Source organism: Colius striatus, chromosome 10 (assembly GCF_028858725.1).
Source record: "Colius striatus isolate bColStr4 chromosome 10, bColStr4.1.hap1, whole genome shotgun sequence".
Lineage (NCBI taxonomy): Eukaryota > Metazoa > Chordata > Aves > Coliiformes > Coliidae > Colius > Colius striatus.
Window position 1 is genome coordinate 27889060 of NC_084768.1, and position 16980 is coordinate 27906039.

General features: G+C 40.1%; 1 protein-coding gene across 1 annotated transcript in view; it reads left to right on the top strand.

Annotated features, from left to right (window-relative positions):
* The window catches only part of AGBL4 (AGBL carboxypeptidase 4), a 907448-nt gene that overhangs the window by 829217 nt on the left and 61251 nt on the right, over nucleotides 1–16980 (top strand). Inside the window, exon 13 of the mRNA XM_062004362.1 lies at nucleotides 4872–5034. Within this exon, the coding sequence (XP_061860346.1) occupies nucleotides 4872–5034 (163 nt within the window). The remainder of the gene's footprint in view (nucleotides 1–4871; nucleotides 5035–16980) is intronic.

Genomic DNA, 16980 nt, shown 5'->3' on the forward strand with positions numbered 1-16980 from the left:
TGTCTGGTTGATGATATCTCTCCTAACTACTTTCAGGGTCATTTTTGCATTGTTGTTTCCTTTCTTGCTGGATTGGAGGATGGAGGATCAATCCTTAGGACTGATCATAAGCAATGTGCAGACTATACCCTGGCCCCATGCTAGGAGCCTGATGAGGTTTGACTTGCACTGTGGTCCTATCTTTTTCTCCCTAATGCATTGAGCAATCTCAGAAGATGTGAAAGATTCATTCCCTAACAAGTCCTCTATGAGAAAGTACCCTTTTGCACCTCATCTCTTTGCCCTGCCATCAGTGAAAGGTAGAATTGAAGCTCCCACTCATTGCTGGCTGGATACTGACCCTGCTTGACATTTCAGCCCTTTTTGACTTTTCTTCCGCTGAACAGTGAACCCAGATTCATTGGGGTTTGCCTCCATTTTTTGCTTTTGTGTAACCTGAGGTTTTCTGATGTTGTAGCAAGACAAGTCCCCTGTGAAGCCACACTCCCACCAAGCAGAACCACTCAGATTCCATCAGGATGTCAAAGGGTGGACACAGACAAATCCAGTCTCAGATGTGTGAGAAATGTGCTGCTCTCCCTCTTAGTCTCTTGGAGCCACTTTTGTGATAGATTGATACAGGCATGCAGAGATGATCAGTAAACTGCCCACCTTTACTTTGTGAACATGGACAGCTAAGGACATTCATTCTAGGAGTTCTTAGCAGGATGATGGAACAGTGCTTGAGTACCAAGATACCAAGAATATCGGTCAACCATACGGGAGCTGTCTGAGCTATTGAGCTTGTAAGCTAGCTACCCAGGAGTTGAATTCACTGGGGGGAAATACTATGTGGTAAGAGCATTGTTATCAGACAAGAGACAACACAGCCCTGGAAACAGGGGTTCTGCAACATTGAGAGGTCTAGGGGCCAAGGTTTTTTTATCTGTTTTGAGACCATGCCAGAAAGAATTTTCATGCTTGCTCCTTTTCTTTTTTTCTTATTTACTTTCACACATCTTATCTGTTGCCATATCTGAATAAGGTCCAATTGGGTTGCAAATTTCCTTTGGCTGCCTGGCTGTTCACTGTCATTCCCAATGGGGAAATCAGTCATACAGAAGGTACTCAGCACAGGAAGGAGGAATGAAATCTGGTAGGAAGATCTGGGGAAGCTGCCACTAACGCCTAAAAGGTAGAGTCAGCATGCCTTGAACTCCCAAATATGTGTGGAATCTAGGTGTATAGCTTTCTGATGGGTTTCTTCCCACCAGAAAGTAGGGGATTCCTTCACCCTTCCTGTTCTGCTCTTTTAATACTAGATTCTTGTTGCTTGGCACTTCTAATCCTGTAGATAGCTACTTGCTCACTGAATTTTCTCACACAAACTGGGAAGCAGAATGCTTCTGTGAACTTTAATGTATTTGTGCATTTTAACAATGAATTATGGTTGATTTTATACAAACATCCTTACTTAACAACTTCAAAGTCTTTGGTTTTTTCCCTCCACCCTCCAGACTTTGTTCTTTTTGCTGTTGGTGACACTCCCATGCGATTCAGCCTGGGAGAAATAAATATTTGTTTAGCTGTTTTCCTGCTGAGCCCGCTCAGCACATTTGCTTAATGATGACTTCAGTTCAGCTTTGCAATGGTTGTAGGGCAATAGATTCTTCCCAGAAAAACAACAGACTCATTTGTAGATTTTACTTGTGCTCTTTCTCCATTTCTGCCCTGCCTTGCCCCCTCCCGACCCACACCGCCCCCACACTCTTTTTTCCCAAATTGGAGTTTGAATAAATGTACATGCAAAGGGCTCTTTCTTTGCCACAATATATGGCTTTTCATAGCTGTTGTTTCAGCATTATCAGTTGCCAAGATCGGTTCTGGTGAGGAGTCAATTTTGCCTGTTTATTTCTCCGCTCCATTTATCTTGCCTTAAAACAGTGAGTAGAAGGTGAGGCTCAAACAAGTACCTGCTGCCTTTCCTTGGCATTAGTTGAATTTTCTTGAATCTGTAATCTTCTTTTCATCTAAAACATCAAATTACATCCTGTCTTAGAACATTTGCTGTAGAGCCAAGCCCAAAGTGCTGTTTCAAGTCCATGCACTCATATTTGAAAGGTTTATGTTATGTTTTCTCTGCTCGAAACTTCTTGAGTCAAATCAGGGATATTACATTTTACTAAAGATATCGAGTTGGTCTATGTACTCATTTTGGAAAAAACCTGATGGCAAAGTTAACTTCCAATGTCTACATTTATACACCTAAGTGAAGGTTCAGCTTCTTTTTATTCCTGAAAGCACAGCACTACCTGGCAAAGAAATGAACAGGTGATTTTATTAATGCCATTGTCATTTAAACTAGTTTTGCACAACTGAAACTGGAACTTTTCTATTATAACTGCCCTCAAGAAAAAAAAAACAAAGAAGAAAATCCACAAAAATGCTGGAAAAATGCAAATTTGGGGATTTTTTGATATTTACAGAGCCTTCTTCATTTTTTTAAAATCACTTATCCTTCACTTTTGAAATATAGCAAGTATAATTTTGCCAACAACTAGATCCAACTTCTAAGCTGTTTTCTGCCAGAAAGCAAAAGTCATTTAAGTGAAGTAATACATCAGAATCTCTCTTCATCTGTTTCCAGTTGATGAGGTTTCAGCTTACAGCAGAGATTGTGTTTTATTAAGCCTTGAGTACATGATCTGGCACTTGTACAGCTGAGTTTCATTTGACTGCTATCACTCTGGTCCTCAAAGTCATCCCATTGCTTTTTTTGGTATAACATTCAGAGCCTCCTCCATAATGATGATTCATTCCACAGTGTGTCATCAGCAAATTTTGTTGGCGTGGTCTTCCTATACCATGCCAAAGATTGTGATGAAAATATTATGTAAGATTTAGCTCAAGAATCATCTGTGAGGAATTCAACTCATAATCTTCTTCTAGTCTGAAATAATGGGAAATAGAGCTGAAAAGGACTTCATGCCCAAACTGTATCCCAGAGACATGAATTTTATTGTTAAACACAGTTGATGAGATTCCACGATCTTCACAGATACTGCATATCAGTAACTGAGTCTCCTAATCACTGGAGTACTTCTTAATGTCTACCCTGAATCACCTTTCCAACATTTTCCTTGTTTTCACTGAGCCTAATATGGCCACAGAATTCACCCATTTCCCCCATGTGCGATACTTCTGCTCACAAACCACGATACCATGTTCTGAGATGTTTGTTGTCTTCTTCCTTTGAGCTGACTTCATACACCTCTTACTCATCAGCTGATGCTTTCGCGCATTAAAAGTTCCACCACAGGCATTCACTTGAACACGAAGCCACCGAAATCAATGTTTACTTGACTTATAAAATAATCCCCAGAGCATGATTCTCCTCCCTTATGTTTCTGAATTTTAACTGAAGAAAAAGCTTCCCTCATTTTTCAGGGTCTCGGTAATCTTTTGAAGGCTTTTTTTTTGCAGGATGTCAGAGAACATTCTCTCCTGTAGACCTCCCTAAATATTTTATTCCATACATCAAATTAACAATTACCTCATCAGCCCTTATGAGCACTGCACTGCATCATAGGTATTCAGAATATCCTCAAGGTTTCGTACAATTTACCACAAAGGTAAGTATTACGTTACGACAAAGACAACAAGTTGTGTTTGGAAACTCCTGTATAGAATGTTAATAATAAAGACAATTCCTTCTTATTCTAATCGACCTGGAAAGCCTTCATTTCTATAGTATGATAAATATTTCAAAACATTCAAAAGCCTTAATAAACCCACAGGTATTTCCATCCTTTATATCTTCTGGCATATGCTATTTAACAACAAATGTTGCTGATTCCAGTACTGGTCTGATTTTCTTGGTTTAGAGAAGTTCAACATCTTTAACTATTGCATCTAACTTTTTAAATAAGAAAAAAGTTTCAAAGCAGGAGATATTAAGGTCTTTTATGAAACAGATTCAAGCTGACTCTACTAAGCACCTTTATTTTGGTGGTGGTCACTAGCTTGAGCAGAGTCCAGATGGACTCATTCTAATGGTTAGGAGGTTTGTGAATTGAGTCTGACAACCAAAAAGAAACCAGAATCTGTTTTTCCATCTACTTAGGAACAAGCTCTCAGACTTAATCCCCATAGACTCCAGAAGTCATGCCTTCAACTCATTTATGGAAATACACAGAGTCCTCCTTTCCACCCCTCAAACCAATAATCATAAACCTGTAACCAGATCTTTGGTAATAGTACAAAATATTGCCTTTTAATACTGTGCTGCTAATCCTATAAAATAGTGCAGTGTGTTTTTCCACCCAGAGAGCAACACCCAGTTAACATTTAAGTTAGTGAAGTGGAAATCTGTGTGACCTAATTTAAGAACCAGTCAAATGTCTTAGGTGAGAAAGTTTCACTAAAACATAAATGCCATTGTATTTCTACTTTGCTTAAAAGAGTCCAGGGTAAGGGGTGGGCAAGAATGGTTATGATACAGGGGAATACAGTAGAGAGAAGGAACCCAATATCCAAATAATAGTCCAATGGAACTTTTGTGAAGCAAAGGTCTGGAAGGTATATTTTCAACTGCTACATGTGACAGGCTTTCTTTGTGTTATTCAAAAGGAGAGGAGAAAAGCTGATGTTACTAGCAAACTGAGGTGAATTTTGAGGAAATCTGTAAGACGTTATTTATATTCATATTATTTATTGCGTTTCCATTAATGGCCTCTGTAGGCCATGCTCAAAAAATAGTGCAGTCTCACATAGTGTAAACAAGATTTGGCAACACAAATGTAACTGTTTTCTATTTTAAAAGATTCCTTCCCAACCCTTCCCTTATTCTACTCAAGAATTCTCTTCATGTGTCTGTGTTCTTCCTCCTGCAGTCCAGTACATCATTCAACAGAGATGCTGTGAAAGCAGGTACAGGGCGCCGTTTTCTTGGTGGGCTGTTAAATGACACATCCTACTGCTACACCCTGGAAGTCTCATTCTACAGCTACATGTTGGATGGACCTACTTCTACCGTCCCCTATACAGAAGAAGCATGTATCCTTTCAAATTCATCCTCCTCTTGCAGCACACATGAACTGGGCACTTCAGGTAAATACTTCTATCTCAATAAGAGTTTGCTGAGATAGGAATATACAAGTGGAAATGTGAGTCTGCTCCTGATACTTTAATTTCCCTCATATTGATTCTCCATACTGTGGAAATTCAAGAAGAGAAAGGCATATTAGATCAAATAAGCCATTTCCCTCTTGTAAGAGATTGTCTCACACACTTATTATAGAAACTAGTCCTGGAGAGCCTGTGATCCATTCCCTTCCACAGTCTTCATCTCTTTCTTCATTTCTCTCCTTATTCTCTGATTATCCTTGTGTTTGTATTACTGTTTTAATAGCAAGTTGAAAGTGTGTCTTTGGTACTGAGTTAAAATATCTTCTCCATCTTTGAACTGAAGCAGAAAGGCTCTAAAGGATCCATTAGGTTCTGAAGCTGCCTCAGGGCTGGGTCTTTAATAGCAGTTGACAAAGAAATGCAAAGGGAGCTCTGCAAACAAAAGTTAGCGAGTTCTCAAATAGAAGCAATGTCTCATTCCTCAAAAAGCACGTGTCCATCTGGCTATCTCGATAATCAACAATTTGCAGAATTGTTCTGACTGGTCTTGTGGTCTGTTTGTGTGGTTTTCTTTTTGGTTTTGTCCCCATGCTCAAACAAATAACCAGCGCCCATACTTCAAGCTGGGGTGTGTTTCCTTTTGTCATTCTATCTGGGTAGCTTTTGAAATTTCTGTAGGTTTAGAAATACCTACAGAAGGAGAAAGATTAGCTGTGATTGCCTATTTACCTCTCCACTGCATTTCAGAAGTTGGAGAAGGTTTACAGCTTTAGGGTACGAGGGGGAAATTTTAATAAGAGACATAATTCTTCACCATCCATGCATATGTGCACACCGTGTGGGAATAAGAGTGAGAAACAGGGAGCAGGAAATGTAATTCTTAATCATTTGGACTTTCTGGTTTGACTTTTCCACTGAAAGTGAAATCTGGGGGAAGGAGGGAGATGAATATATTGAGGTGACTTATCAGACTTGAGCATTTGGAATACAAGTAGGTTTTTTGCCCAGCAAGGTTAACTATTTTCAAGGAACAGCTTCTTGCAACATACACATATAGAGTATATCTTGCAACTGAGGAAAAAAATGTCATTACTTTTAGGTTTAGGTATTTATTTTCTTATGTTGGTATTTTGAAAACACGTGCCTCAGTTTCACATTTAATTTTCCTCACCACTTGGTAGTCATTGTACTGGCAACTGCTTATTTATCTTCCTTATTTATCAAGAATAATTTTTACAGTGAGTGGGAAGAGTCTCTATACAAATGATATCATGTTTTCGTTGAATATACGTTTTCTTCTTGAATTGTAGGTCATGCTGGCTTAGTTTCCTTTTCTATAAATATTTTTGTTTCGTGCCTCACATTACAGAGATTTCAGGTGTGGGGTGTAACCTCTCTATCTATTTGCTTGGCTTGCCTTCTGCAGAGCTGCATCATTCTTAGTTCATTCACTGGGACCATCAGCAGCTTGAGCATAGAAAACAAAACCCAGATAACAGAGATCTTTTTTGCTGGTGATGTATGGAAAGCTCAAGCAGTAGTTTGATTTCTAGAGCTATGTTTTCACCTACCTGAGTGAAAAAGAAGGAGAAGCTGCTTTTGACTGATCTGGCAGACTCTTTGCCCATGTACTATGTTCTATTGGCATTTTACCCTTGTAGGTTTTATTATTTCCCTTTCAATAGAGGGATTCTATCAAGAGTGCTGCTATGACAGCTCTTCTTCACGTGTGCAGTCTCCTAGTCAAAGGAAGAAATGAAGCTGCTTGAAGCAGTCTCTAGGCTGGTCTTCTCTAACATAGGAGTGGCTGTTATGCACATCCTATCCTGGCAGGGAAGAAGTTTCATGTCACCAAAGTGCCTGTGGCCAAAAGTGAAACAATTGCAGAATGTCCCAATTTAGCCTGAACAGACCTTCCAAGTTATTTGCAAGTTGGTGATTAATTAATGCTCAGATTTTTTTAATGGACCTGAACCAAAGACACAGCCAGACAGTTCATATCGGCCTCCAAGGACAGGCTTGCCTCTGTTAACTATCTAGCTACATGCATGCAGCAAGTCAAGCAAATAAAGGAAGAAAATGTAGTGAGCCCAAACCCTGCAAATTGATAGGGCAACTAATCAGGAAATCTGCCTTCAAAGATGTATTTTTTTTAGGACTTTGTTCATCCCACTGTGATGTTATTGGGTTCTGGGGTTTTCTGTTCTGTTTTTAATAGAAACAGGATCAAAAAGCCTAGAATTGTTCAAAGCTTCTAGCATTGGATTGAGAAGTGCAGACTGAGACTCAGTCTCAAATTCAGGGAACTCATGACCCTGCACAGAGACTGCAAACCAAATCACACCCCACATTCCAAAAGTAGCCATACTGGCTCCACGTAGACACCAAAACAAGCATCTTCAGGTTCCACAAAAGTATTAATTTAGCCTAATATTGTTCCTGTTGACAGGTGAGAAAACAACAAATTCTGAATACTCTTCTCTTTGCACTGGTGGCATGTAATTTTACTCATCAGCTTCTTTCTTTGATAGCATTCATGGCAAGAAAGATCACAGTACTATTCCCTTTCATGCCATTATATAAGTGGATTAGGTTTATTGGGTTGGTTTGTTTGTTTTCTTAAATCTCTTCATGTTCCTCAGGGTTTATGTGCTGACTTTATGGTTTATACAAATCTCTATGTGAACCTGTAACAGATATATTTCTACATTGGGTAAGATTACACATTTTGTTCAAACTTATGTGACTGAAACATACTTTGTAATTATTGAGATAAATGGATACATTACATGCATAAAAATGCAGGCTTTCAGTCTGACAAGTATCATTTGAATTCTCTGTTTTTTTTCTCTATGTTTAGGACATATATGGTGGGATATACAGCATCATGAGCAGTGTTGAATTTCTGGCCTCTTCTAACATAGAGAGTTAATACAGTTGCATGAATGTCTCAGGCCTCAATTAGCATTATATCAGTAACAGAATATCTCTTGTATTTCCATCCTGCAAACAAAGCACTGCATCAGGTGTAACTTCCTGGACGTCCTGTTATATGTTCCTTCAGAAGTATGCATGTGCCTGGTAGGTCTGTGTCTAACTGATATGTACCTGATGTACAAGAAACATTAGGGATATTTTCTGTAAGCCTGGCTCTGCAGAATACCCTACGATAACATGTGCTGTAGATAACAGTGAACGGACTCTGTTTTGAAGGCATAATAAGAGGATTGTAGTCTTGTCAGTTAGTTGCCTGGAAGTGGACAGAAAAATGTTTAAAACCCTTCTCACATGCACACACATTTGGTGGTAACTGATTAAAAAGGCAGCACAGCAAACTGTGCTTAGCAGTAGGTGTAGGAGCTTTAAAATCAGCTGATATGTTTCCATTAAATACCATGTTTTACTAGGCATTTACAGAGCTTATGACACAAGGCATGTAAACTGCTCTGTAACATGCACCACCAGCAGCTCAACTGCTGAGCTGTCTAGATACAAACCATCCTCATAGCTGGACAGGGAACAAAGGATGGAAAAGGGAGAGGAAGGATGAATCCTCAGTCGTAGGACTCCGAGTGCTGCTCTGATAGCACACCTAGAATTGCTTTCCACTACAGCTACTGATCAGCAGCTGTCACAGCCTGACCTGAGAGTGACAACTAAAGGAGTCTCACATCAACAGTTTTAAAATCTATCAGGTTCATATTTTAGAGTGTTTGAACTGGGTACCTGCTTCACAGCAGGCAGACCATAAGAGAGCATAAAAGGTTTTTCTCTTCCAAAGACTAGCCATGAGGTGGGAAGATAGAAATTATGGAGACCAGGCAAGTACTGCTATGATTACAGCCTGGTAGCTGTAGGGGAGAGCAATCATCAACATGGGTGGGCATCAGAATTGTCAGTGTGTCCATGGCTTTTTTGTGTATTTTAATCTTAATTCTAAGCTTCCTGCAGCTGGGGAAGGCCCTCATCCAAACATGGGCCTATAGTCAGCTATGTGTTGTGGTGTTGAAATCATTTCTGAGTGTAACAGGAGGCTGGAACTGTGGACTGAGGGTCTGGTGGAACAGTTCTCCTTTGTACAGTTTTTCTAAGCACATCACCTCTTCGACTTAATGTCCTTACTATAAAGAAAGAATTTAATGAAACTTCTTTTGTTATAAAACAACCAACCAACCAAACAAAGCATTTTGGAAGCCATGGATGAAGAACACAATAAAAAGAGACATTATTAACATTATCCCAAGGTAGATTTTTCTCCATTACAAACAGCTGAGAAAGTATCTCAATGTTTTAAAACAGTATAGGTGAACCAACTTGCAAGGAGATCGTTTGGTGTTTTCCATCTCACTGAATGCATTGAATTGGAAGATTTGCATCCCCTCAGCAAGGTGTAGCTGTACTGTTACAATCTTTCTCCTGTTCATGGACATAAAAAAATGTATTTATGTGGCTACAGTCACAGAAAAGAAAGCTTGGATTGACTAGAGTCTCTTCAAGTACCTGAAAGGAGCTTGGATCTTGAACTCTTGGTACAGATGAGACCACTGGCTTCACCCTTATTCTATCAAACAGTCATTTCCTTATATCTAAATTCCTTTTAATGAGTACTTGGATCTCAGTAAATGCTTGTCCTGGGGAAAAGTAACCTGTATGCAAACTTACAATTCCAGTAAAATCATCCATAACTTTTAGAGCTTCAGAGACTTGTCAGTCTTATAGGGCAAATGTACTTGGTTATTTTGGGCTTTTTTACATTTCTTCTTTTGGCATCTACCTGTCCTGATCCCTCCTAGCTATGTCAGTAATATCCTGAAGAGAAGATTCTCATGAGCCAGATTATGGCCCTTACAGGTTCATTCCCACCCAGTAAAGGCAACATTACTAGCGAAAGCCCATGAGGTGTGAAAGGCTGCTCTGATAAAGCTGAGGAAGCTCAGTAGAGGTTATCCAGCCTGTCTTATGTTTGAACTTTAGTGAGAGTTTGTTGCCAAGATGATTTCAAAGTAAAATATATTCAGCAAAAGACCCCTAGAGGTCTACATCTTCATCCTTCTCTCTGCTGAGCTCCTAGAAATAGGCTTCCTTCTGTGTGTGGCAAAAAAGTGGCATTAATCCTAATCCTGCAGATTTTCCTAGGAATGATGTCCCTGCAAATTGACTCTCCAATATTTGGTTATTTCTCAGTATCACATTTTGGACTGTCTTTGAGGAAAGAAAACAAAATCTCCTTTCAGCTCCCCAGTCTGTGTGGAAGTGTCAAGGTTTACAGCCACAATTTCAAATGCTCTTAATATTACTGGAAGCATGGAGTTAAATTATAGAGTTGTAAAGTTACTTTATAGTGATAATGCTGTCAAGCATCAATATCTCTGCCCCAGGGCACCATGGAAACTCAGTTAATGATATAAGAAGCTGATATTTTTCAGGGTTGCAGCTGTTGGCTCATACCCAGAAGGAATCTGTGTGTTTGTTCATACCAGGTATATATAGGGGAACCTGCTCAAAGAAAATTAAGAAACAGTGAAAGTCTGTTTAATGAAGTGCAGTGGAATGAAAGTGCAAAGCAGTGTAGAGTGTTGCAGTATGCACACCTCTTTCCCTCACAGACTTCAAGACAGTGGACAGTGCTGTAGAAAAACACTGTAAAGGAGGGTGTTTGTGAAGGGAAAGTGTATATTTGTATGTAGATTAGTTTATCCAGTTGCCTCTAGCACAGGCTACATCAATCTATGAAGATACCTTCTGAGAGTATCAGTAAATAAATGGAAATTAAGGCAAGTGACTACAGTCAACTTAGGAATATCTATAATTTTTTGTAATGGATTTCTTAGCATCTGTATCCCAAAGTGCTTTTATAGCCTCAGATGAAAGATTCTATAAAAGCGTAAAGTGTTACTACAAAGGTGTGGGGGTTTTTTTTAAAGAATGATTTATTTATATATGTATTTATTTATTCCTGAAATGTAGACTATCAGTCTTGGAAGGCATCTTCAAATTATTTCCTAGGGATTTAACCATATGATTCCAGTTACCTTTTGGCTAGGAGCCAGATATCGAACACTATGCATGTGAATGGAGAAATGATCTTGCAGTCAGCTGCTGCAGTAAGAGTGGTCTTGAGTAACTGGTTCATTTTCCTGTGTGCCCAGATGCTCTGTATGCTGCTCTTTGGCAAGCATTCACATGACTTTCTGTGGGGAAGAAGAAGGAGAGCAGGTCAGACTCATGGGCCTGTTTTAAGCAGAGCTGAAAGGGAGTTTGTAAATTGAGGATCTAGTCTTGAGGGGAATGAAGTGTCAGAGGTACTGAGAGACAACCCATCCTATCAGATTTTAAGGCTCAAATTAGACAAAACACAATCGTTTGTTCCGGAGTTTTGTTGTCCTGAGCATGGTAAAAGAGGACTCCATGAATGTGTAGGTTAATTTCCTTCCTCTTATGTACACAGTTTTTTTTTTTCCCAAGGACAATAAGGTACAGAGAAGAGAAAAGATGGTTGTTGTGGGACCGGAATGTAAGCAGGGTGCATATCCAGAACCATAGGGAAGGCTCTCAGGTCAGTTTTAAACATACATGCAGGAGCTTCACTTCTTTGAATAGCAGAAGGACTTCAGTAGCTGTGAGTCTGGATTAGGGAATTTGAACAGGTTGACTTGAGAGACGTCAATATTTATAACTTTATTTGGGAACAGGGACCTTGTGGACAGTGGGAGCATCAAGCATCTTGCAGAGACACATGTGCAAATATCGTCCCTGCCTCCCACCAGCTGTCTTCAACTCAGAGCTGGCAGAGAACGTGCTTTTTGGCCTAGGTAGGGCTGTATCCATTGACACAGGAAGACTGACCCTTATAAGCCAGCCAAGATGAGGAAACTCAGCTCTAAAAATGATTTTACATCTAATGCAGCCTTTCGGGTTTCTGTTGAGATACTGTGTGCTAACTGGTGCCAAACTGTCACTGAGATTTTACTGATTGAAACCCTCATTGGTGCTTTCCATTCAAGCTATCAGTGACTTAAGGTTGCCAACAGGCAAATCAAATCACTGGCCTGTAAGCACAGAACTCCCTAATTCGGAGTGATTTTGATGGTGTTATAAAAAAAAGAGTCCTAAAATTTACCAGTTAATAATAAAAATCGTTACATTTTTCTATTAGTATTTCTTTTGCACACAGGAGAAAATAATCTAGACCTAGCACAGTCAAAGTGATGCTTTTTCTGAATGTCTGGAATGTGAGGTTAATTACATGAGTGATTGTGGAGTTCTGGATAACATAAGGGTGGAAGCGTCCTCCAGTTCTTCTTGGAACTGGCTTTCAAGGTTTTCAAAGCTTTCTATAAACTTGTAGTTTTCCTTTGTCTTATTATAAGCAACTTAGATATAACTAAGCACGTAGAACAGATAGTGAGGCTCTTGGGTACTCAGAACACCATACAAATGGTATTAGACCTATAGTTAAAATAATTCTTTGGTAGATGTTAAATTCCTATTAGTAACACTTGTTAAACTTAAGTGTAAAGGAAAGGGTAAAGCTAATCTGAAAGGCAACGGAGAGCAGGGCTTAAAAGATATTAACAATCTGTAGGAAATGTCTGAGGGGAGTGGTTAATATGACTAAAGGGTAACGTCTGTGGGTTGAAGATTCAGGTTGAGTGAAGGCTTTAGCCAGTAATGTTCTTTGGAGCTTTCCCAAATGTCAGTGGGAATGAAGAAAAAAAGCCCTTCAGAACGAGGCAATGTTCAAAAAGCAATAAACAGAAAAATTGCAGTGTCTCTGTGATAGGTCTGTGCTTTTCTGCCAGCCTGTAGTGCTGTTTGCATGTCTCCATGTTTGTCATCTTTTTCCTCTTCTCTGTGTCTCTACTTCCACCTCAGTCTTCTCCCCCGTGCCTGACTGTCTTATGTCTGTAACATCAACATCTTATTAGCAGTTTTAAGTCATTATCCCTACCTCTTGCCTTTCTGTCATCTCATCTGGTTTTATGCAGGTGGTGTTTCATTAACCTGACACACCCAGTATCTGTTTTTTGTTCTCTTTGTGCTGTCTTTCACCTAAACTATTCCTTTTTTTTTTCCTTTTATATTTTGCCACCCAAGGGCTCAGCAGGGCTTATTGGTGATTAAAAGGAATTCTGAGGTGGGAGCAGAAGTTTTTTTAACTACTACTTCTTTAGTCCCAAATATCAACATCCTGAAAGGGAATCAGAGCCATTTTTCAGTAAACTCAGCAACGAAGTGCATGTCTATCTGTCCGTGTGTCTGTCTTCCTCTTCTGCTTGACCAATTGCAACTAAATTGACAGTGATAAATTCCTATGAGTTTTGTGAAAAATAGCTGGCTGAATGAGTAGAGAGACCAAAATTAATCTTTCTGGTAGGGACAGCTGCATCTCTGTTGTTAGAAACCAGAGGATAGTAGGAATGAAAGTCACGGGAAACATCCCACATGTCCTTACCTTCTCGGGCATGTCACTGGTGAGTAGGGACCTCACTTCCTTCCTTTTCTCTACAAATTTTTACCCCTAACATCTCTGCAAACCTTAGCAAAGGTTATCTCATGGCATCCTGAAAAATAGATTGCATTTTCTCCATCAAGCCACTATGCCTGGCAGGTACAATTCACAGGTGAAGAGTCTCCATTCAAGCCAAGGCAAATACATTCCTATCCCAAGCTAGCAGAGTTTCTTGTCACATAGAGGTAAAACCCTGTCCAGGGTTCAGATCAACAGACTCTGAACATGTCTTGGGCAGAAACTAAAGATAATCTGCAGCTTTGATTTAGTGTTCAGAAACTTCTGCTTTTTGATAAGAGCATGGTGGGTCTGATTCTTCAATGTCTCATCTCTTAATGGAAGAGCAGCCAAGTCAGCTCAGATCAAAACCAGCCCTCTGTATTGCCTTGTCTCTGACAGAGGCCAAAAGCAGATGCCTGGGAAGAGCATAATAACAGAATAAATGTATAACAGTACTTCCCCTGCACATTCTTCCAGCAATTAGTGGTTTGGGAATCTGGGAGTCAGAGATGTTGATTATATCTATAGTAACACTCAGTGTATTTGTCTCCCATGAACCCACATAAACTTTTAGCATCCACAGCATTCCTTGCTAGGGATTTCCACAGCTTAGTAATATCTTGTTTGTTTTAAGCCTACCACCTGCAAGCTTTATTTTGTGATTCCTAATTGTTACACTGGAAGCAGCACTGATCCCCATCTGCTTTCCCCACGGCATCTCATGTCAGCCATCTTTTTTTTCCACAGTTGAAGTCTCCTAGCCTGCCTAGTTATTCAGTGAGTATTTATCATATACACCAGAAGCAGAAAAATATTACTAGATCAGAATCACTTCATTTCTAGACTTGGTATATCAACTTGCACTTTCTTACTAGGTACACACAGCTGTATGTGTTGCCAAGCATTTAAGAATCAACTGCAGAGACTATAATGGCAGAGTCTGTATTTGCTGTGCATCATGATTTTTACTTGCACTCAGGATAAATCCTGCCCTGGTCACACAAGCAGCAGGTATAAGCACCAAAATGAGAGATATGGCTTTCACTTTCAGAGTACATACTACAATCTTCATATGTTCAGTTCCTCTTAAAAGTCTCTGTGTGTTCTGCTGTACTCTTCTTTTTCCCCAAAACTTAGAAGGGATTCAAAGTTTGTTAAATTAACTGGAGTTTTGGTCATCTGGCTACAAGAGTCTAGAACCCAGCTCCTGCTGGAGGAATACGTGGGTTTTGAAAATTGCAACAGCACGAACACCTTGCTTTCTGTCATTATAATTGGTGTTCATCACTCTTCCTCAGCAAACCAACTTCTGGATACAATGCTCCCACAGTCTGGTTGTGTTCATGATTCTATCAGGCCAATTATTTCTTTTTCTAAAACTTAATATTCCTTATTAAACTAGCAACTGTCATCTGGTGCAACAAAAGATCAAATGATAGGTGATGATCTATTCATCCTTTTTTCATGGGCCACTCTCTCACAAAATCCACTATGTCCATCAAAGACTTCTCATATCAGAAAGAGGAATCTGCCAGGGCAGTAGAGTATCACCTGTAGCAAAGCTTACGTTGAACTGGTTTCTGTAGACATTTTGCTGGACACACGCAAAGTGAATTTGCTTTTCACCATATCAGTACATGACAGACCTTGAGCTTCTGTTCAATAAATCCATAAACAGGCTGTTCAAGTGGAACGTAGCTGGTTTAAATAAGGTAGGGGATGGGAAGGGCTCAGAGGAACCCAGTTGTCTCCCTAGTGACTTTCTCAAGGAGAGGTAACTGACCTTCTAATACTCCAACGTGGTGCAGCCAGGACTACATGGTTCTGCCAGCCCAGGCGGTGATGGTCTACAGTGCTTTAGTTCCATTATTTCTGTTTTCAAGCCTTTTCATCTTGGAGTTTCTGTGGATATATTCAAGTTCTGGTAAGTGGTTGGTTCTGTTTGCAGAACATAGGTTCAGGCTCCTTGTCTCTTACAGTGTAGCAGTAATACCTCCGCTTTAGAAGCTGACCATGACTGTGACTGCTAGCAGTCTCATAATCTCATACTCTCACTGTGACACTGTGAAGATTTGACACAAGGCTATTTCTAGGCCAACAGGGTTATCATCCTAGTGTACTTTCTTCCTTACTTAATGATTCCTCTTTGCACCACATCCCTCACATGTCTGCCAAGTAGAATTTGTTGCATTGACTTTCTTTCCAAACCCTGCCCAGAAGGACAGCTTTCCTTCAGCCAAGACACGGAAAGGGCCTGTGTCTCCAGAACCATCAATATTTTTCTTGAGATGATAAATGAACTGCCAATAAACTGAGGCAGCTGCCAGATCTATCAGAGAAACAGACCTTCAGACCCAATTTATCCGTGCTTGGTTTATTTATGTGTCTGGAAACTTTCGAGATGCAAACAGAGGAGTAACCACTTTGAGGCAGTCACTGAGAATTAGATGGTATAGACAGATGCAATGTGAGTTTATGGACTGGTTCAGATACATTATCTATTACTTTGTGCTAGCCTATCTCAAGAAAATGACTTGAGATTCATCACAGGGCAAGACTACAGAAAAGAAGCAAGACTCTCAAAGCAAGACCTAAATTCTCGTACTTGCTGTATCATTTGGGTTGGTCTGTCTTGCCTATAATTCAGGTTTTTGCATAATCTCTGAAATCTTAGTTTCCCAGATTTTTCTAAGGAGATGAGGCATGGCTGATCATGTTCTGCTTGGAGATGTGGGACCAGTGTATGTGCTTCAATAAGTTGGGTTTGCAGAGAGACCAATCTGGTGTTGAACCAGCTGATACAGTTGAAAAAGCAGGCAGTCTTTGTCTTTATTGGCCCTTTTGCTGGGCAGCAGCTGTGTATGTGTATTTCATACATTCACAGCAAAACTTCTGAGCCTACTTCTTCAGTTCCAACCAGAAAAAATTCTCAGAAGTATTAAGTTTGGGCAAGTTTTATGAAAGCGGGCAGCTGAGCAAAGGAAAGAGATTCAACTGGTGCCTCTGCTGGGGAAAAGGCTGGAGCGAGTTTAAATGTTATTACACACCAGAGGGTCTGTATGGGGGAGCTGCTGTAAAATGCTCCAGCACAGGGAGAGTTTCAGCTGGCACACAATCTCTGTTGCTGGAGAAACCAGCAGGGACAAGGGCTCAGTGGTTGCACTGTTGGTGGGACAATTATTTCTATTTTGAAATAGGCCTGGCCTGACACAGAGCCTGTGAGACTCTGCAGCACAAGCTCGAGCTGTTTGCTGACGTGAGGGGAACCTGAGCAAGTCCAAGGCATCAAAACCAGCGAGGATGAGTGTTCGATGTCAGCTCTCAGGAGGAGAGTGGAGGCCCAGAAGCTTGGTTCCTCTTTG